This window comes from Mytilus edulis, chromosome 6, assembly GCF_963676685.1.
Source record: "Mytilus edulis chromosome 6, xbMytEdul2.2, whole genome shotgun sequence".
Taxonomy (NCBI): domain Eukaryota; kingdom Metazoa; phylum Mollusca; class Bivalvia; order Mytilida; family Mytilidae; genus Mytilus; species Mytilus edulis.
This window is the reverse complement of record NC_092349.1, coordinates 37,426,508-37,449,492: the sequence shown is the minus strand read 5'-3', so window position 1 is coordinate 37,449,492 and position 22,985 is coordinate 37,426,508. Positions and strand designations below refer to the sequence as shown.

General features: G+C 31.3%; 1 protein-coding gene across 1 annotated transcript; it reads right to left on the bottom strand.

The window, feature by feature from the left end:
• Nucleotides 1-7,067: 7,067 nt before the first annotated feature.
• LOC139529062 (uncharacterized) lies at nt 7,068-20,256 on the bottom strand. The gene is made up of 8 exons (XM_071325304.1): nt 20,224-20,256; nt 16,949-17,002; nt 15,172-15,477; nt 14,008-14,292; nt 13,408-13,683; nt 9,948-12,470; nt 9,353-9,386; nt 7,068-7,518 (listed from the first exon to the last, which is right to left on the bottom strand). The coding sequence occupies exons 2-6, from the start codon at nt 16,989-16,991 to the stop codon at nt 12,034-12,036; spliced, it is 1,347 nt and encodes a 448-aa protein (XP_071181405.1). The 5' UTR covers nt 16,992-17,002; nt 20,224-20,256; the 3' UTR covers nt 7,068-7,518; nt 9,353-9,386; nt 9,948-12,033.
• Between the last annotated feature and the right edge of the window lie 2,729 nt (nt 20,257-22,985).

The following is a 22,985-nucleotide window of genomic DNA, read 5'->3' as shown; positions in this document are numbered from 1 at the left end:
TTTTATCAATTTAGTAACCATGTTTATATTATGGATGTTCATTTCGACTAACTATTAAAAAATAAATAAAAAATAAATAAAACGAAATTATAAGATCCAGGCACACTGTCGCTGTCGCTGTCCAAACATTATGGCGTATCGATAAATAGCGCAAGTAAAGTCTTGTTCTAACGACCGTGATGTTAAGTATATAACACTGATTGGTGTAACGGTTTCCAATCCAGTTAGTATAATAGTCCCAGATGTAACTGACCAAGTCTCTGGGGGAATTGATTGTTATGTCACAATTTGTTTTTGATAATTGTCATAATTAGCTTGTCATTTTTGGAAAAACCTTTGGGACGAACGATCGACGAAAGATCTATACCGAGGGTTGTCCATCGACCCTCCCTTCCCTCCCACTCACACAAAAAGGTTGCCTTGGCCATTTTTGGAACGAATTTGTCGAAACAACCGATTTTAAATACTTTTAAACCTCATATATCATTTGCAATGGCCTTCAACTTGTTTTGGTTTGAACAACACTGTATATTATTATGAAGACGAAATGCACGTCTGGTGCTGCCAGTTATAAGCGTGCAGGTCAATTTTGATGAGTTTATTTTAAGTAGGGGTATTATATTAGTATTTCAGTTGTTCATTATATGGCGGGAATTGCAATTGATCTATATGAAAACGTTTAAAATTACATTTATGAAAATAAAACATTAATGTTTTCTCATATATGTCATGTGTTCATTAGTTTTAAGTTGTTTAATCATAGTTTTTTCATAATGTTCCTGTTACTTTGCAAAGGCCTGCTGAAATGATTGAGTATGCTGTAATGGTACAAAGCACCGTCTATGCCATTATTACTTAACTAGAACAAATAACAGTTTTTATTAACCAATCCGTCAATCTGTAATTATTCGAAGCCAATGTATTTGATTGGTTGCCCAATTGTATATATAATTGTATGCTAAATGCAGTATTAAAAATAATCTTTTAAAGTTATGTGATGAAATTCACGTCTGGTGCTGCCAGTTATAAGCGTGCAGGTCAATTTTGATGAGTTTATTCTAAGAAGGGGTATTATATTAGTATTTCAGTTGTTCATTATATGGCGGGAATTGCAATTGATCTATATGAAAACGGTTGAAACTACATTCATGAAAATAAAACATTATTGTTTTCTCATATATGTCATGTGTTCATTAGCTTTAAGTTGTTTAATCATAGTTTTTTTTTATAATGTTCCTGTTACTTTGCAAAGGCCTGTTGAAATGATTGAGTATGCTGTAATGGTACAAAGCACCGTCTATGCCATTCTTACTTAACTAGAACAAATAACAGCTTTTATTAACCAATCCGTCAATCTGTAATTATTCGCAGCCAATGTATTTGATTGGTTGCCCAATTGTATTTATAATTGTATGCTAAATGCAGTATTAAAAATAATCTTTTAAAGTTATGTGATGGAATAATATGTTAATGTAACTAGTTTTATTGTTGTTCCATTCAGAGCAAATTAAGGCTTACAAAATATAAAAATAATTATAGATTTCAAAACACAAAATAAAAAAAAACCATTGATACGCATTATGGAATATTTTACTCAATTATTGCCTTGAGAATGGGTCAAATAAGTTATGATTCTTGGGTACACTTTCAATTTTTCGAAGTATTTCTTCAGAAATGTATTTGTATTGATGAGAACTAAAAATCCGTAATAGTCCTAGTTATTCATAACCTTGTATTTTTCATAATGGGCCTGTTTGTTCATAACATCCCTTTTTATTTATATTTGCCCTGTATTAATGTTTTAATAGTCTATAATGGTTTAGATTTGCCTTTACTAATACAGGAGCAGTGTCATACATAATACACTGTATTTTGTTTTGGATTCGGGCGTCACTGATGAGTCTTTTGTAGACGAAACGCGCCTCTGGCGTAAATACAAAATTGAATCCTGGTATCTATGATGAATTTATATGTATGTATATATTTTGATATTTTTTTTTTGTATGTGTTGTATGATAAATTTTTTACTGTCTTTATATTTTCTTAAATATGTATAAATAAAATAAAATCTCAGATCGGGTGTAATTACCTGAAAACCTGTAATAAAAGTTTTCATAACATCAAACGTGTCCACACCGACAAAATGTGTATGTTTCGCATGTGTTTCATATCACAAATCGCCAAAACATGTCCAATTTTGTTCTTTGAAAATATCCATAGCATTACTCATGATATGTCTAATTATGTTCCTCCCTTCAACGTTTCCGATATATAACTTTAAAAACACATCACAACTTTAAACGCCCGTTTCCTTTTCCTCGATCATGATATCACAGATTGAATTATAGAACTTGTACTAACCATAACGGTTACCAATGATGGATCATGATGTACTAACCTTTCCGTAGCACCTGCGATTAACCCAACTTTTGGAAGCCTATGGATGCGTACGTATTGCCCATAAGTCTCTAGATTTCTATGAAACATGTTGGTTGGATTGACTTATGATTTCGATATGTTCATTTTGTATACTATATCTCTTTTTTTTTCTTTTTGGAAAATATAAAGGAAGTTTTATGCATTAGATTACTTTGATTCCCTATTTGAACGAAAATAGTTAATCTGAACATTGCACCAAAGAAGAAAAATCCTTCATATGTTTAAGACGATCTCAAAAACTGTTAAGTTAGTGTTTTAATTATATTGTAGCAGAATAACAAAGTGCAATTTTACGTTGGACGATTTTGAAAAGAAATTGATTATTTTCAATCCGATCGAAAAAAAAAAACACTTCAACAGCTTTCAAAACAACCGTCATAAAAATATTATGCTCGATTTTGTATGGTTAAGGTATTTGTTAAAACAATAATTATGATTTGAATCCTATGCTGAGACACTACATACATGGTCTTTTTCAATGATGTAAGATTATCATTTCAACTACAAAAGACTTCATTTATACCAGCATTGGATTAGATTACAGTTTGGAGCATGTATTTGTATTTTATTTCTAAATATGTATTTCATTAAACATGTTATAACTGCATTTTCTTACATTGTTTTATTTTCTCTTTAACCAGTTAGGGGATTAACATTTAATATTTTGAGGATCTAGGGGGAATTTTTGAATTACTCATTTACTTTTTACCTAATCAGGCTAGTGATGGTAAGAGCTAACAAAAGTTTTGGACATATCACACAAAAATCAACACACACATCTCTTCCGGCAACAATATCTATACAACTGGTCGAGATAAATTTGAAAATAGAAATGGGGAATATGTCAGAAAAAAGTAAAATCACAAAAATACTGAACGCAGAGGAAAATCAGTTTGGAAAGTCCATAATCACATGGCAAAATCAAAAAACGAAACGCATCAAAAACGAATGGACAAGAACTGTCATATTCCTGACTTGGTACAGGCATTTTCAAATGTAGAAAATGGTGGATTAAACCTGGTTCTATAGCGCTAACCCTCTCACTTTAATAACAGTCTCGTCAAATTCCGCTACATTTACATGATGCGTTAAATAAACAGTCACAATTAATAAAATAGTCAAAATATGGGTGCATCAGTCATCATCGTATAACAATTTTAAAAGGAACAACAAGAGAGACAACAACCCGCAGGGTAACAATGGGTTTTCAACACAGTGAGCAATTCCAGCACCGGTGTTGGCCTCAGCTTGCCACAAAATACAAATGTGTACTAGTACATGGAAAATGAACGTCATACAAAACTCCAAAACGTATACATGAAATAAGTTTAATAAAGATACAAGACTTTTAAATGCCAGAGGCTCCTGATTAGCGACAGGCGCAAAAATGTGGCTGGTTTAACATGTTTAGCGACATCGCATTCTCTATATCTCTAGTCAATGTAGAATAAAGAAACACACTGCAAAACGAACAGTAAAACTCAGTGTAAGAAATGAGAGTGTGATTTCAGAAAAAAATCAAGGCAAAATGACAATGATACATAAATTAACAAAGGACTATTAGCAGTTACTGATATTCCAGCTCTAGGCCCCTATTAAAGTATTCGATGTTCTCATCATATGGAAAAGTAGAACAATTCATGTCGTTAGGGGTTTAGTACCATATCATCACATCATAAAATATAAGAGAATAACACACCCCGTTGTATGGCACAATTAGTTTACGAAAAAAACGCATTTATTCCCGATGTAAAGACCCTATGAGTGAATCAATATTAATAACAAAATATGCCATCCTTACTGACTTGACAACAGTATCGTAACTACATTCCTTCCGAATAAGTCTGTTTTTATTATTTGGTTAGCTTTTGATGCGAATACCGACGTTTGTGTGATTTGTAAAGAATATTACCATTAACGCTTGGATAGGAAATACCTGAATTTATAGGATGTCTACATGTTGATTTATATTTACAAATGATGTCCTTGTACTGTATCAATGATAAAATCATAAAATTGTGTTGACTAGTTTGTGATGTCAAAAACCCTAATGTGATAACTTTTTTAGTAATACAGAGATTTATTTTGTTAAAATCGAAGACGTTGTTACGAACACGATTGAGTTGAACAAGTTGAGATATATAAACATCATAATACGGTAACAAGGAAACGTCAACATCTAACAATGGATAATTAACGATAGGAAATGAAAAATCATCTCTTTCATTATAAATCTTGGTATTAAGCTTCCGTTAAAGACATATAAGATTAATAATATATATTGAGAACCAGGAAAGGGACAGTGTTCATTAAATGTTAGTATTAAGGTTTTTGAAATATTTTCCTCTTACTTCTGCATGTTTGTATGTAAAAAAAAATACATATTTTCTGCATTTATTCATTTTCGTCATTTCTTCATGGTACTATTCTGAAGTATTGTACACAATATAGTCTATATTCTAAACATATTTCATCAGTCTTGTTAACACATGCTCGTGACGTAACTATGCAAATAATTCATTACCTTACAAAATTTCCAATCTCGATCACTTTCCCTTTAAATAAGCATAGTGCATGAAACTATGGCTCTTCAACTATTTACTTCTTATACACCCCTTGGCTTTCAGATTATCGGCCTTTCGTGTTCCTTATCAAGGTAAATCTAGAAAAGCGGTTCGGACGCATGAAATTTAAAACGTGTTGATTTCATTTCATCTTCAGAGTTAAGGCCGTAATAAGGTTAAAGTGGACTCGAAAAGACATACTGCCAAATTTGAATTGACAAGCCTTAAAAACACAGGTGCCCCAGTAATGCACGATCTTTCTACCCTTCCATATTACATCTTCTCCTGTTTTGTTTGCAGGTTCTTTTGCTTAGTTTCGAGTTTTGTTTTACAGACTGTTACTTTTTTTTCGTCGATAAAGTATTTGTGTCTTTATGTTATTAAGAGAATGTAAGTGCAATTCATTTAAAATTTAAAGTTTTTAATTTAAATTAACTGCCAGTCGAGATAATTCACAAGGTTTAAGGATGTACACCTCTGAGAAGCCAAATATTTCTAGAATTAACCTTTTTTCTTAACCTGTATATAAGACACTAACAAAATAATTGGTGAAGAAAAAATCGAATGGTGGTGCACTTCTTTTTTTGCTACGGCCCTTTGAAAATGCCCAATTTTGATAATTTTCCCATTTTTCATCCATTTGTACCTACTTTTGGGCTATTACCGTTAAAAAAATCACAGTTCCACAATTAAAGTTTTTTCATACTTTCTATAAAGATGAAGTGGACCAATCTGAATAAATTTTGCTTTAAAAACTATAGGTTGGTGTTAATCTAAGAATTTTTTCATATTTTAACGCTTTTTTTGTGTAAAATTTACCATGCTGTCAATTTTGTTTTTATTTTTGTGATTATTTTAAGTTTTAAGAACAACATGGATATTTTTTCAATTTTTTTGTTATAAATGATTGAAAAAAATTATATCTAAAAAATTTGAAAATAGCAAAATGATATGGGATGTACATGATTCTTGTAAAATCTTTTTTTGTAACCCTCACCCTTTTTTCAAAATTTTGGCTAAATATACAGACTTGATTTGTCGTGAAATTTGAAAACTGGATTACTCAAACACCATTTATTGTAAATACACATTTTTTTTCACAGAGTTATGTTTGATTATAATATTTTTAAAATTCAATGATATTTTCCACTTGTATCAAATGTTTCGGTAATAATTCCAGAACGAGATTTCAACGATACTGAACGAGACTGAAAAGTCAGAAGAATACATCATTAAGTTATATTTTTTAAATCAGGTAATAGCGCATAGAAATAGTATTGATATAACTATTGGTACAAAAGAACTCCTTTTTGGCACAGTAAAGCAAAATTTACCACTGAAGCTTGTTACATCAGTTTTGGACAATCTTTTTATAATTATGACTGGCTTTTAACAGATTAAATAACATAATTGTTAGCTTTTGGCACAACTTCTTGGAATTTTGGGTCCTCATTGCTCTTCAATTTTATACTTGTTGACTTTATAACTAGTTTTATCTGAGCGTCACTGATGAGTCTTATGTAGACGAATCGAGCGTCTGACATATTAAATTATAATCCTTGTACCTTTGTCACAGAATGTTTGGATCCTAGATTGCGACCAATGGTTTCCTGTAATTTTTGTGTCAGTCAAATGAACAAGAAATCGCCGTTGTTTGACAATATATCTAAAATGAGCTGATTTGATTTAAAATACTGATATCTTTAAAAATGAGATCTGTATTACCAACATTTAGTTGTAAAGCGTTTAACATAGATCAATTCAAGAAACCCATTATATAAAAAAGACGATGTGGTATGATTGCCTATGTGACAACTATCCACAAAAGACCAAAATGACACAGACATAAACAACTATAGGTCAACGTAAGGCCTTTAAAAATTAGCAAAACCCATACTGCATAGACAGCAATAAGACAATGTAAAACAATTCAAACTAGAAAAATTGCCCATTTTTTAATCTTGTGATATACAAAATGCTGTTGAAATTAAATGCCATCTTTTGCCTGAAGTGAACTTTGTCTACAAGGTGGTCTTAAATGAAGGAGTTAACAAACACTTCTAAAAGATTTTTTTTTTTAATATCTCATCTTTCAAAACAGGTCATGGAAATATAACGTTGGTTAATCAAAATGTTAAAATAAAGAAAAACACTGTAGAACGTGCGTTGGTTAGTCTCTAAAGTCGTAAAATGCATTTGAGAAATAATAGTTTTCGTTTTAAGAAGAAAGATGTATGCAGAATACTTTCTGTATTTTAAAATATATAAAATTGAGTTACAATTCCTCATGTTTATACTTCACTTCACATATACATGAAATTTTACTCATCCATGTCTTGATGGGTGTGGGTTACACAAGTGAATCCATTTTGATTGTCAAATATTTGTTCTACTACTGTATCAATTTCTCTCGTTGGAATCTGGATCATTGACTTCGGTCATTGAAGTATTTGCAATCTCCTCAGTATCCTCCGATTCACGTCTTGGTTGATCAAAACGGTATTGTACGTTGGTTCTGGAAAATCCACATATTTCCTTTTTATATACTAAACAGTGAAAATCACAACTAGATTTTCATTAATCGAAAAACGAAGAAATTTAACATTGAAAAGATAGCACAACAACACACATAATGATTTAATATCACACATATTAGTAACAAACCAACAGCAAAACGCAGATTTATATAGGTTTCTGATTCACACACACACACACACTTGTGACGGGTGTTAAGATGTGATTGTTACTATAAAATTACATTTAGATACAATAACATATACCTTTTCATTTTTACCTCAATTACTATGTCACTTTCAATATTGGCATGCACAATGCTGTTTCAGAATTGTTCACATTACATGTTCACGTTTGGACTGATTGTTGTGTATGTTGTGGCAAACTGCGACATTCAATCCAAATAATTTAAACAAATGTGTTTTTCATTTAGAAATCATATTATTTTTTATAAATATTATCAGTGGCCCATGTAAAAGGGGAAAAGGTCAGATGAACTGTGACAATCAGATATGTACCCCTTTGCAATAATTTATACACCAAATACAGGTCACCGATCGCTTTCAACATATTCGTACTTGCCTAATTTTGAAAACATAAGCTAATTTGGAACCATGAATCTAAGTGATTCAGTTCACCTGAGTACAATACAGTTATATACTAATATTGTATAGTGTATCCATTGCCGCTGTACCTCTAATTTTGACATGTTTAACTATTGTGTCTGTTTAATTTGTTCACACATTATTGTCAATATAATGGAATTTGGTGCGACTGCCAAACAGGTGAGAGGTTTAGCTAGCTATCTATGGGTTTGATGTGTTTGAGCTGTTGATTTTGTCATTTGATAATGGACTTTCCGTTTTAAATTTTCCTTGAAGTTCAGTATTTTTGTGATTTTAATTTTTATAGTATCGGAGATTTTACCATAAAAATATAATCAACAATGTTTATATTCACTTCATATGATGTTTTTGCATATGATAAGTGTATCTAGGCAGCGAACTAAAAAGTAATAGAAAAGATAATTCAAATATCCTCGATCTCCTAAGTTGGAGGCAAGGAACGCCTAAGAAAAACGAGAACAGATAACTTTTTAAGAAAATCACATGTTAGTTTGTTTGCTTATTTCTTAGCGTGAATCGAGTGTTTTTAAGACTTTACAACATTAATTCATACTAAATGTTTAAATAGCTTGAAATAATTATTATTGCCGTTGATATTAAACTTTAATAAAACGTCATGAATTTTTTTTTAAAGACAACGTAAACAAACCAACATGATTTACCTATAAGAGCTGTTCTATATTTTCGTTACGTCACGACGAGTTTCAAAATGGCCAAACAAAAAAGGCGGAGAATTTATACAAATGGAAATAATTAGATAAACGTGTTAAGGAAATGAATTTTCAAACATGAATATGCACGTCATATTCTAGAAAAAATTAACTAAAAGACCTAAATATTTTGACAAGCTTTGCATGGATTAAAAACAATAGATTTTTGGGAAATAATTCCGAACGTTTTGAAATAGAAAAAAACCGTAGCTCTCTGGACCGCAAATAGTAAAAAAATAACAAAAAGATATAAGAGCTACGATTCCGCAGCTTTGTTTTATACGCACTTGAATACATATTTATAAAATCAGAAATAATTTTGTTTTTTAAAGACACGAAAGATATGTACGAGTAAATAGATATATGATTAAAATGCTTGACGATTGGAGATAATTCATAGAATATAAACATACATGTATTTCGTTATTGTGTAAAACAAGTGATTTTGTTTGTTTCAATTTAAGAAAATTACATGTTTTTCACAAGAACAATTTCTCACCCACGAATCTCCTGTCTTTCAAGTTCTGTGAAAACTGAAATAAATTAATGGAAACATATAAAAAGGTGAAATGAATACCTAACTAATCAATTGGTAAATCAAAAAAGCTTTTTTAATTGATTATACCATTGTTGATAACTCATGCTTAGCCTTCTTGAGCACTAAAGTTCACTGCAAAAATCAGTGCGGTTCGTGTTGCTTAGCCTTTAAGTTTGCTATAGTGTGTTTTCTGTCCGATTGTTTTCTTGGTTTTTTTTCGTTTATTTCGTTTATGAGCCATGACGTTGTCATTTTGATTTTGCCTTATGAGTTTGAGTATCCATCTGGTATCTCTCGCCTCTCTAACAATTCTTTAAACTTTTTGGTTTGTAATGACCTAAATGATGAACTTGATTTGGCTGTTCAACTGTTTAGAATCGAGTGGTGCTGGTTTATTTTGTATAGATGAAATCCATGTTTCTATTATAAGCCTATAGTATTATAATTGAATTTTCATAAATGGGGAATAGGTATTTTTCCAAAAAGGTTTTAATATAATTGTTATTTAGATATAATGTTTCTATAATATTTGTGATGTGATTCTAGTCTTACTAACCTTTCAATATGGACCTTTGGTGGAAAAACCATATCACTGCTATCGCGAACATGATTAAAACTATGACTGCTATGATACCGATAAGCCCGAATTTCAGTGGAAAACCTGTGTGGAGTAAACGTTTTAGAATATTTGTCAATTATTGATGCCATTGTGTGCACATGAACAACAAATTTCTTTTGATAATTCTCAACGATTTACTCTACCAGCCTCTTATATTGATAACTCTTAATTTTGTAACCGAAGGTTGTTTGGTCGATTTTGGCAAATCCAAAATATCTATACTTCATAGAGATGGATGGAAGTGTAGTATTTTGGCCAAATCAATTTTAAAAATCATATATTCTAATTTCTTGACAAAAGATTTTTTGATTGATATTAACAATTTTTAATTAAGTCTTGTCCTTTTCTCAGAAGTTACATACTTTAGCTATGTAAGGGCGACGTTAATCAGATGTTGATATTTATTAATCCAAAAGATATGCTAGAGAACATACAATCTGAGCCTCTCTCATCTTGGAACAGTATTAAACATTTGACTTTTTGTCTTTTACACAAGAATTTCTCATTCCAAGTGTTTCTTCTCTGAACTGTGTTTTTTTTCTTCATCTGCAATAACATGCGTTCTTAACCTCATATACATTAACAAAAATAGTCGTAATTATGTATTGTGTATATGATACAGTTAAGTTTCATATTCACGAATGTGTCCTAATGAATTAGACTATATACTGGGTTTGTGTAAAAATATTCGGGTACCGGTTGTAATAACAGAGTATTGCATACCAAAATGAGAATCACATAACCTGTACCTTTTGAAGTATGCATGTCCGGAATTGTTATTTGAAAGGCATACCAGATTTAAAAAAAAATAACTAAGCTCGGGATATATACTATGAAGTGAAGAGCAAATCACGAGAAGCGATTGTCTTAAATTGCACTTTTAGTTATGTGTGCACGCGTCTTATTCATTTCCAATGCATTTAAAGAAAGGTTAGAGAGAATGATTGTGTAATGCCATAAACAAAGCAAATGATTGGATCAGTTACAACTATCTTCAGTCAATACAAAAATCCTGAGAAATTTATCATTTGAAGTCGCCATCAATTCTGAAATATATAACATGTTATAGATATGGTTATGTTTCATGTGAATACATTTGATAAAATTGGTTTTTTTTTGGTGAAAATGGTGCAACTAATTTTTCAATTGCTCTGTTCCAAAATAGTTATGCGAAGGAAAGACTGTGGTTCAATATCTTTGTCGTTTGTCTGCTAAGTACCGAATGTGTCTTATACCAACTTTACAGTTTTACCAAGTGTAAATTTGCAATGCCTTACGACGTGCCTCTGTATTTTATACAACCAACATGTATGTATTTTTTTTTTGTGTTTCTATTGTGGTTTCAGATAGATAGAGGGTTATGACTCATCGTTTGTTGTTTTCGGTACTTTTTCCATTTGTCATATTCTGTCAGTATAGTCGAATCAATTTCAATTTTCCATGGATAAAGAATTGTGATAGTCCAAATAATTATTTATTTGAAATAGACTATTTGAGTATAACCAGTTTTTACTGAAGTTTTGGTGAATGTTATTGTATGAATTTCAAAATCATATATATTCATTTCTAAATTCGTCACTGTTTGTGGTGTCCAGTGCTGTCTTTTTTTAGTTAAAAATGTTCGCTAATATAATATTACGACTACTATATTAGTAATTTGTGCGTTTGTCTGTGATGAGTTTTCTCCTATGTTTTTTTAGTTTTTCTGTCACGTAGTTTTGTTATTTTATTGATAATTTATTAACATCCCCATATAAGCAGGAGGTTAAGCTACTAGTAGGCATATAACCAGGTTCAACCAACCTTTTATACTTACAATTGTCTGTACTAAGTCAGGAATATGGTAGTTGGTATTAAAAAATTAGTTTCTATGTATGTTGGCGTTTGGTTTTGTTGCCCATCAGTGTTTCTGTTTTACCTTTGTTTTCCAAGGTTTTAGTTCGTTACCCGGACTATTTTCTATCAATCGACTAGTAATTTCTGATCATTGGTATACTAATACTGCCTGTATTTATAAAGAAAATTAACTTAAACTTTCGATATTGCAACATATAAGTTTACCTTTGGATTGTCTGCCCAATGAGACTGCTGATACTGTTGCTTTTGTAAATTTGAAGCCTGTTGAATCTTTTTCGTTCATTCGTACATTCCAATTGCCATCAACGAAAGCACCCTCAACACTATCGTATTGGTTCTTAATTCTATAGCTAATATCCCTTTGTCTTTCATATGAATTGGGCAACACGAAATCATTTCGGTAGCCAACAGTGGGAAATGTTTTCCCATAACTTATCAATGTCACGTTTGCAATTTTTAAAGATGATGAATAACTGTCTTCCATATGTTTACCATTGATATACCAATCCACATCAATTGGTAGGGAACTAGTGAAAAATTCAACGGATAATATCCTCGTTTCGTCGTGTCTTACATTGTCCTGTTTTGATATAATGGGTGTACCTAAAATGGGAAAACATGATGTAACTAACAGAAATCAGAATTTAAGTAATGTGTACTAATTTAGTGATATGACAAGTCTCGGATGGTGTTTTGGTGTTTTACTCGCAGTTATTTGAGACTTGGATAACAATAGCTTGGCTTGATCTATACACACTGTTTGTTGTAGAAAACATGTTGTTTGCTTTTTTGTGTCTCTGATTTCCGTCTAATCTATTAATACTAGAATGTTCTCTTATTCGTATATTTTAGTAGTATAGGTTTACTGCATTCGATTCCTATCTTTCTAATAGTTGTTCAAACATCTGACGTTGTACTATACTTTTATTTATTGTTAATGAGAAACCTTACTGCTGTTTCTATGGAATTTATAAAAGTTTATCAAATTGATAAGGAAATGATTTTTATAAAATGATTCACGTTAAACTTGCACATGGTGAACACAGGTGTCATCATTTTTTTCATGTTATAATTTATTATGTACAAATGTAAAGGTAAAATAATGCTTGCAGATTGTAAACATAATTTGTATATGAACATAAAATATTTTAAATCATCACGGAGAAGAAAATACGACATCGATCTTGTTATCTTTTTTCTATGATATTTGGGCGTATCTTAAAAAGCAACAATATGACCTTTTTCATTCATATGTATCTTATTAATTTCATATTTTATCAATTGAACATCCTCAAAAACAGAAATACTGTTTAGATTATTTTTTGTATTTTCTACAGATATAAGAACCATGTATATTTTCACCCTTTTAATTCCTGTGGAAATGTTTCAAAACTTTATTTGAATGGAATTCTTGATTTTATTTATCTCAATCTTTCATAAAGTATGCGCTATTTGTTTATGTGTATGGCAATTAAAACATTTGCAAGGGTACGTTTAGGACCACAACTTTTCTTTATAAAAACTGAATGCGCATAGTTACCATAAACAACCACAACTGATGTCGCTGTAACTTCCGTCTGATTATATGTCCAAGAACAAACATACTCCCCAGCATCCTGGTAATCACAATATCTGATTTTCCATACTGAAACTATCGAGGAGTTATTCCCTTCATAGTTACGAATAAGTACATTGCTTTGATAATGCTTCCATGTGTTTTCCCACAAGTGAGAGTCGTTAGTATTGATGTAACACGTAAGACTGATGTCATCCGAAGTATTACAAGACAGTCTTGGTTCAATAGTCACTTTAGGTTCTGAAATGAATTGTTCCAAAAAAAAAGTAAATGAATGTAAAAGTTATGACAAATTATGTCAACAATTAGTATTCTCGAAATAAAAGAGGATTTCTGAAAAGAGCACTGTGAATTCCTTCAAATATTAATAAAAAAAAAATAAAAAAAAAAATATATCAATTATTCTGAATTAATTGTTTGTTTTGAAACCGAGTTTTTAAAGAGTGTTAATACAGAATACGAATACAATAGCGAAGCTCACATACGAGTCATTTAACATTGCGAATAATTGTTGAAATTATAAAAAAAAAACAATTTTAACAACTACAATGAACTAAATATTACCATACACATGAAGATTGATCAAAATTTGAAAACTTCCCACAGTATTTCGAATAAGAGCTTTATACTCATTTATGTGACTCCTTCTTGTTGGTAAAATTGTAGACGTTGCCCTAAATTCTCCACTGGTATAAGCAATAGCCCATGTACCAAGTTGTCCACCTGATGATGACATCCATGAAGAAGTTGGAGAAGGAAAGGCAAAACCTTGAAGTGAGACAATCGTTATTTTCCCGACTTCTGATGACAATTGTAATCGACTCTGGTCATTAGAGATAGTTGGTTTTTCTTTAAATATAAATAATGGATATATTGGTTGTTTGAATGTTATTCGAAGGTCATTAATCACATAATAGAAGTTGGCTTTGAAAAATAGTTTTACTATATTAGATTTTGATATTTCTAATTGAAACAAAACGCTTAGTGAGGACGTCGTTATTTAAGATATTCTGAAAACTAGTGACAACATCAACCACTTAGCCGAACCCAATTAATACGATATATCAAATTATAATAATAATGATTATGATGAAAATATCATTTGAGATCTATGATTCAACGTTACTTTTAGTGTTATTATATTTTAGTATAAAGTCAAACAATCGTTTTCACTTTCTATTCCATTTCATTAAAAAAGAAACACAACTCACTGCTTCCATTGTAAACTGCGTGTAAATTTGAATATAAAAGTTAATATCATTGAATTTTTAAATGTGCACGTATGTGTGCGTATGATAAATTATAAGGTTTACACTACTGATTATGGCAATGTCCATGATATTCGGTGGAAGTAACGATTCTCAAAACACAGAACATGATATGAATATAATATGGCATAGATCGAATTTACAATACATATCTTGCATTCCTCTAAAGTTTTTAACGAAATGATTCCTCATTTGTATTATATAAAAGACCATATTTATACATTACAATAATAGAGATAAAAAAGGTAAAAAGTCATTCAAAGAATCATTAATGCCATATCCTTAATCCTTAATGCCCTTCAATGTGTACTTGTTTGGCTTTATACATATTTTGAAATTAGCGTCACTGATGAGTCTTATGGGGACGAGACGCGTGTCTGGCGTCCTAAATTATAATCCTGGTATCTTTGATAACCAATTAAATGACTAGCACTAAAAATGTTAATAATATTAATCTTACGTAATATTTTTAGCATAAAATCACTTGTCACTGACCGTCCATTTACAATAGAGGCACATCTATACAATCCATAATCTATTCTACTAAGGTTATTGATTGCCAAGTTAAATTCGCCTATGGAAGTATTTCCAACGATTCTAATTCTATGTTGTCTTTCTATGTCTGTATTGATTTGCCAATTCTTCGTATAACTGACAAGATTTCTTGGACCAAACCAAAGTACTGATTTGGTTGTTGACTTGTACGGACATATAAAGATACAAGATTCTCCATGCTGTGCTATCATTGTTTTCAAAGAGAGCGTACCTAGAATTGCAAGACGATTTCGAAACATTAGTCAACTCACGATGTTTAACAACAACAGTCATTGCTACATAGTAAGTAGTAAATAAAGACATCAGTAGTAAAATGTAGCATACCACTGTTCAAAAGTCGTCAGTCGTTTGAGAGAAAACAGATCCGGGTTGCAAACTAAAACCGAGGAAAACAATTTGTTCAAATTGTATTTTCCTAAATGTACAGGTAGCCCATTACCTTTAACCATTTAGAAACTTGATACTTACTACCTTGCATTGGCGACTCTCATGATACACAATGTGGTTTTCTTTTGACGTTTTATGTTGTCATTCTATATTAAAAAAAAATTCGTTTTTTCCTTTTCCGGATTTTTCGAATAAATATTTTTGTTTTTTGCTTAATTATAATTTTTGTACTATTTTAACTGGCATCGTGCAATTTCGTAAATCAGTTTAAAAACTGTCCTTTGATAGGAACTTTTTTTCTATCAGTGAAAGTTCACCTTACACATGTTACATGAAGTAAAGAAGTCCCAAATTTATGTCTTAAATATTATATTAACTAACAGTGATATAGTTTTGAAGAATAAAGGGATTTTCTTTACTAGGCGGCATCTTTACTAGGCGGCATCAGTATTTGACTGATGTTCCAATTTTATGTCATACATTCAAAAATAAGATAACAATCAATTAAATTAAGTTGTATGAGTAGGGAAACCGCGATATATAATGGTCTTACTTGTGCTTGTCGTTTCTTTTATTACAAGTAAATCGACTAAAATCAATATATCAATATACTAACAAAATTATATATTATTTAGAGACACAAATTATGAAACTTAATTTGATTTGCCTCGCATTTACGTTAAGGTCAAGGAACAATAAATGGGCTATGTCGCAGATTTTGCTAAAATTTTGCTTACAATTTTGGCTGGGTGAACTACAAACAAAATTCAAAAATAATGCATTTATCTCTTTTATTATCTGAAATGTTGCATATTGATTTGTTTTTATATGGGGTGAATACGTGTATAATCGGCGAAAAAACATATAATTTTTTTTTCTAAAAATCCCAAAATCTCAAATTCGTCTCCATAGATTTTCTTCAAAAACTACATGTTGTTGACACAAAAATATCTGTTTTAATGGTATAAAATAATCATATGGTCCCCGACCTTTTTTTTGTCTTATTATTAGGTTATACCTTGTTGGTAGCGAAAAACGTAAAAAAATCAACGCTTTAAGGCCTGCAACAGGACGTTATGGTTATTTCGAAGTTTCATTGGATTTGTTAACAAAGAACACAACTTTGAATGATGTATACCCCATTTACTGTAACTTAACAATGAATGCAATAGTATGATTTAACGAGAACTTGATTCTAATAAAAATAAAACAAAACTTTAACTATATTTTATAATATTTGATACTTGATAATGTTAAACTTCAATCTTATTCCGTTCAATTAGTTAGAAGCTCACCTCGGACACAATGGATAACAATCATAATTCCAACAATGTTCATCTTAGATATTTCTGAAACATAGTAGCATGATATAAAGTTTTAAAACGTATGTGTAATACATACAATTGCAATACTACTTCATAAAAAAAGATTTCAAAGTTGATGTTTTCATATTTACAAGCAATGTAGGCCTCCAGACGAGAATATTCTATTAAATATCTAACTCCAAAACAGAACACAACAATGCATTTAGTATGACAAAAAAACAGCAACGGCTTATGTTATATTCAAGCTCCACTGATAAACAACCCAACTGAACATTGCTAGTAAAGATGATAGGGTCTGTTGTTGTGACAATAGCAGGAAACAGGATTGAACTTTGATTTCGGTAAGAAAACATAAGTCATCAAATTTGCTTTAGAGAACAACACAACGGATGCACCATGTATAATTCATATGACTAAAACCAACCTTGAAATACATGTGAAAATCATGTAAATGCTGGTACATTTTTTTCGTTCTGACACAAAAACTACATTTATTGAGTCATTCTATGATTTCAATATGTTAAATTAGTCTCTTGTTTAGTTTTAATTGATAGATGTAGATGTAACCCGATTATAAAATGTAAATGAAACTCTTTTAACTACATGAGTCATTCAAACATAAAATCCATAATAATTATTGGTAGAAAGGAAATGTTCAGTCTATTTTTTATGCCCGCGTCACACTGTCCCGATTTGTACGCCGATGGCAACACGATTACGGAAAATTTCAAAATCGGTACTGACCGTACCCAGATCGGGCTATTCGTAGTGCCATCTTTGACCATTGTAAAACCATCGGCCACTTTTTCTAGCCTTCGGGGACAACTTCGGGAAGGGTTCTAAATTTGTTAACATGTTAAAAAAATCCCCGAAGGTGCGTCCGATGATGAGGGTTCGTATTGAGTTCGTATCACCATCCTCACCATCGTAATGCCACCGGAAATGCATCTTTGAACATCGTATTGCATTTGTAAATATTGTGTTCCCATCGTTTCCATCGGACAGTTTTGACATTACGATGTGTACAAGAATGAATCACGAAGCTACCCAAAGTCTTACGATGGCAACACGACTTCGTGAAGACCTCGTAAACCCGTCGTGTTGCCATCGAAAAAAAGAACGAAGGCGACAAGATGGAACTACGACGGCAATAAATCCAACTAAATGTAAGTTAATTTTCGCGCTAAAATACATTTAAAGTGCCATGCGCGATATGCACTGGTCAGTCTAATACGACAGTTAAGAAAGACGTTCACAAAACATGGAGCTCATATCATAATTATGATTCTATGAGAACAAGAAAGGCGACAGCGTTGTTACTATTAATTCAAATGTAACAAGAAGAGCAGGTCTTACAGGATCAGGATTTACTTTTACAAGTAAAATATTATTTTTTGTCAATTTTTCATATCAAGTAACATAATGAAAATCATAAACGCGCCTCGTACACCAACACTGCAGGTACACGTATATAGGGAAACCAACTTTTTCTTCATTATTCTGATTTTTTATGTATCGTCTGAGCTGTTGTCATACAAATGTTTGCTCCATTAACCTTTTTGTTTTCTATATGTCATATTTTGTCGCATTTGTTGCTTTCCCCACATCCTTCCTTCTGTCTATATTATTATGATATTCTCCTGGAAAGAGCTCTTTTTGAATAAAAGGGACCAACGAACCCATTACCTTACCTTTTAGATAGATCAGTATACATAGGCATAATTATGGGTGATTATTCAGAGAAGTGCACATATTTAACTGTTCAAACAAGGCAATGCCGAGCGTGGCATCCCCTCGTATATACAATTTGTAACATATTGGGGACAAATATGGACACTATATTTGGATATGACACATGCAGAAAATGGTAAATTGAATATGCATATTTGATACATAAACTATCTTTTTTAGAAATCAACCAAAACATTCAGTAACTGGAAATACCTTTAATATTGTCTTTAGACTGTGTCTTATGCTATTTCAAGGAGATAAAAAAACAAGCACATCTGCGTGACCTTGACCTTTGGCTTGGAACTTAAAAAATGGCAGATCATTACAAGGAGTAACAATATACCAAATGTGGTCAAAATATTTTGAACCATATTGGTTTTAGAGTGTCCATAAGGTCCTTCGGCATATAATTTAAATGCATCGTAAGCTGTACACGACGTCTTTAAGACATGGTATGGCCATCGCACCATCATCGTCATCCATCGTGTAGCCTTCGTAATCCATCGTGAAGCCTTCGTGATCCATCTTGTAGGCTTCGGCTGAGATATGAAGCTTACATACCCGTCTTCGGGTAACTTCGTATGTCCATCTTTTGCTATCGAAAATAATTTCGGCACCATCGTATAGACTCCGTTATTCGTCGTACTTGCTTCGGTCACTTTTTTGGTATTTAAACGAGATCGGGACCAACTTCGTACGAACTTACAAATTTCGCATTCGGGTGTCCATCGTATATAAAAATCGGGACAGTGTGACGCGGGCATTAACATTCTCCCATTTTGCATAAACTGTGAGAATCTTTTGTTTTGCAATCACTATGTTGTTAATGATTTGTTACAGGCAGGGGTAAGATAGAATAAATACATCAGGGTGTCAATATTCATATTCTAATTACATAGTTTACATGTACTGTCTGATATAGGAAAACCTGGGCATTTCCAGTATTCCAATTAAGATTTTGGATATCCTGTTTCAACAATTGCTTGTATTGTCATTAGTTTTCTTATAACCTCTATTTACATGACAATGGCACCACTGTAGCACAAAATTTAGCTATTAGTGTTGGAATTAATTCATAAAGTGGTTAATCGTGCATCACATGTGAATAGACCTCAAAAGGGAGATAGGGGGTCTTAAGTTAACCATAAATTTTGGAGATTAAATAGACTTGAATTGAAAGAACGCAAACTCAGATGGTTAAAAAAAATCATTGAAACTTTAAGTAAACAATTATTGGAAAACAACTTTGACATATTTTGGTTTTGAGACAACATGAAGCATGATGGTCACATGAGTATAAACAACTCGAACAGGAAATAACCCTTTAAGATGATAAGTATACGATCTAAATAATTTGATATGTATTTATTATAAAGAAAATATATATAAATGGATGAAAATTTGATTGATTTAAAATTTCCTTTTTACCTATAATCAATTGGTTATTTTTTTAACATGTTTACGATTTGAATAATTTTCTTTTTGTTTCATATACAAAATTCAAAAAATCCTACCTTTTCTCTGCTATTATAGTATTTTTTTGTGATGCTGAATCTTACGGAAATATTTGCAATTCTGTTAAATTTAGATTCAATGAGAATCATCGGATGTTGTTTGGAATTGTACGCTATTTTTCCTGTCGCCATGATGACATGAATGATATTGTTTATATGAAATTTACTGTGGCATTCAATTTAGTAGAACTGAAAAATGAAGTAGCAATACGAAAAGAGATTTAAGTGACTTGATAATGAAACTTATATTGTTTGTTAGCAATAGCCAAAACCTTAACAGTAAATCCAGTTATTTGCCTTAATGAATGATTTAAGGAAAATGTCGATAAAAGATTTTAAGAAATTATGATAGTCACGTCTTCAGATTAACTTGTACCTAGGAAACTAGAAAAATAAGTTAATTCCATTCTTATTTTATTCTTCCCACGACTCATACATCTTTGTTTGACTTATTGCAGACATCTAATAATTTGGAAAACGAGTTGAGAGCATACACATGTGTATATAGATATATAATTGCTATGGATATATGCATGTTTACATCGACTGTCATAAGGGATGACTCATGTTCATTTAGAAAGGGACGAAAGATACCAGAGGGACAGTAAAACTTCTACATTGAAAATAAACTGACAACGCCATGGTATTGCATTTTAACTAATTAACATTTTTAAGAAAAAAGAATTTTCTATAATCAAGAACCGTTTGGAAACGGAATATTTCCTTAATAGTTTGATTATCATGATTGTATTGCATCATTGAAAACATTACATTTTTATAACATCCCTATACTTTATGAATAATTACTTTATAGAGTAGGTATACCCTAGCCTGTATTGAAGATCTTAAAACAAGTAACCGATAACCCGAGTAGCAAATTTTCATGGGAACCCGAATAATTTACCTTTAAAACAAGGAGATGTATAATGATTACCAATGAGACAGCTATCAACCATTAAAGGTGACTTTCTGTCACCGTACGGCCTTTAAACAATGGATTAAATCTGAACCACATAGCGATTGTTTTGTAAAGTGCAAATTTCACTTAGACTGAAACGAAAACATCGATAGTGGCTTTTTACCTACATACTTCGTATGATTTGTTTTTAATAATCATGAAGCATGGTAATACTTTTTTCAGAGACTAGTTACAGAAAACTAATTGGAAAAATATCCTAAATGTTCATGCAGGCACAGCATAAGATTAAATCATAGAAAATGTAACTAGATTAAATTTAAGCTTCAATGTACATTTTACTCTGATTTTGTCTACCCCACTAATGTATAAGGAAATTTTTTCTTTATATCGTCAACATATTTTAAGTTTCAAAAAGGAAATATACGGATTAGTGGGTATACAAATATGTTCAAATTGTTTGAGTTCTGTGTATCGTGATTGTGTGTTTACAATTACATGTCATCTTTTATACCCAAATCAATTTTGTTTTGATTAAATTTAATTTAGAGCCTTAAAATACCGAAAGTAAAATCAATTGAAATATAAGAAGAAACCCATACCAGTTAACTTAAGTTTACTACACAGGTAAATGTTTGGCAATACCAAAAAGGAAGTACATATTATAAGCAGAAATCGCGATGAATAGGATATGATTTGTTGATATCATCGTCTTTCTTATCCAATCCATAATACCAAAAAGGAAATACATATTATAAGCAGACGTAAACAAAAAATGTAATTCTTTTAAATCAAATGACTTGTTTCAAAATACAAGCAGGTAAAATGTTTAACTGTTTTCGTAGACAAGTGGTTATGATATCGCGTGAGACAAGAACACAGAATATGTGAATCGAAATTTCGTTGACATTTATTTCACTATTGTGCATGTTGCTAGAACCAGTAGCAAAACGGTAAGCATTTTTTCTTCATTAATGCGTCTTAAAACTTTTTCTATCAATAACACTTTTTTGGGGTTTACTATTTCATTCGATTAACATATTGTATTTGATCCTCATATGTAGACTGTTTTCAAAAAACAGGTTTATAAAAACCGTTTACGTAATAGCATAAATTGGTCTTTAGATTGAGGATGACATACATGAAAGTGCGTAACCATTCATGTAAAGCACAAAATGTTATTCCATGACTTCAATAGCAGCTGATTCAATGTTATTGACCTTCAAATCATTGAATTCTTTAATGTAATTAAAAGCCAAATATTTCTTATTAACAATGTATTAAAGGTAAACGCATCAAATTGTTTTACTGAATGTGAATACCTGGCTTTTGATAAAATACGTTTATTTATTAGGATATGTATTGACCTGAGGATGATTATGTATCCCTAGTGAAAAAATCAGTATATAAAAACAACAATTAATTCAACTTTTTTCTGAATTTCCTAAAACACAGATAACGTTTTAATAGAATATTCCAGATGTGATTCAATGAAATTTGCATCCGAGTTCAGGTGAAGAGGTTAGTTTTGTGTCAGCATTGATAAGGTAGAAATAAACAAAACGCAGACGTTAAAATATGGTGTTATTGATATCGGAAATATAAACATGGCATTTTTTCTATACAAACATATATCTACTTGACCTCGATTATCACCTGATTGTGTGGGCACACATCTGGGTTTTATCGGATGGTATATATATGAAGAAAAGGAGTTAGTGACCGAATTGCGTGGGCGATTGTAATTTACGGCTTTGTTACTTCCCAATCGCGATGAATAGGATATGATTTGTTGATATCATCGTCTTTCTTATCCAATCCGTCTATTACAAAATTATGCACTAAC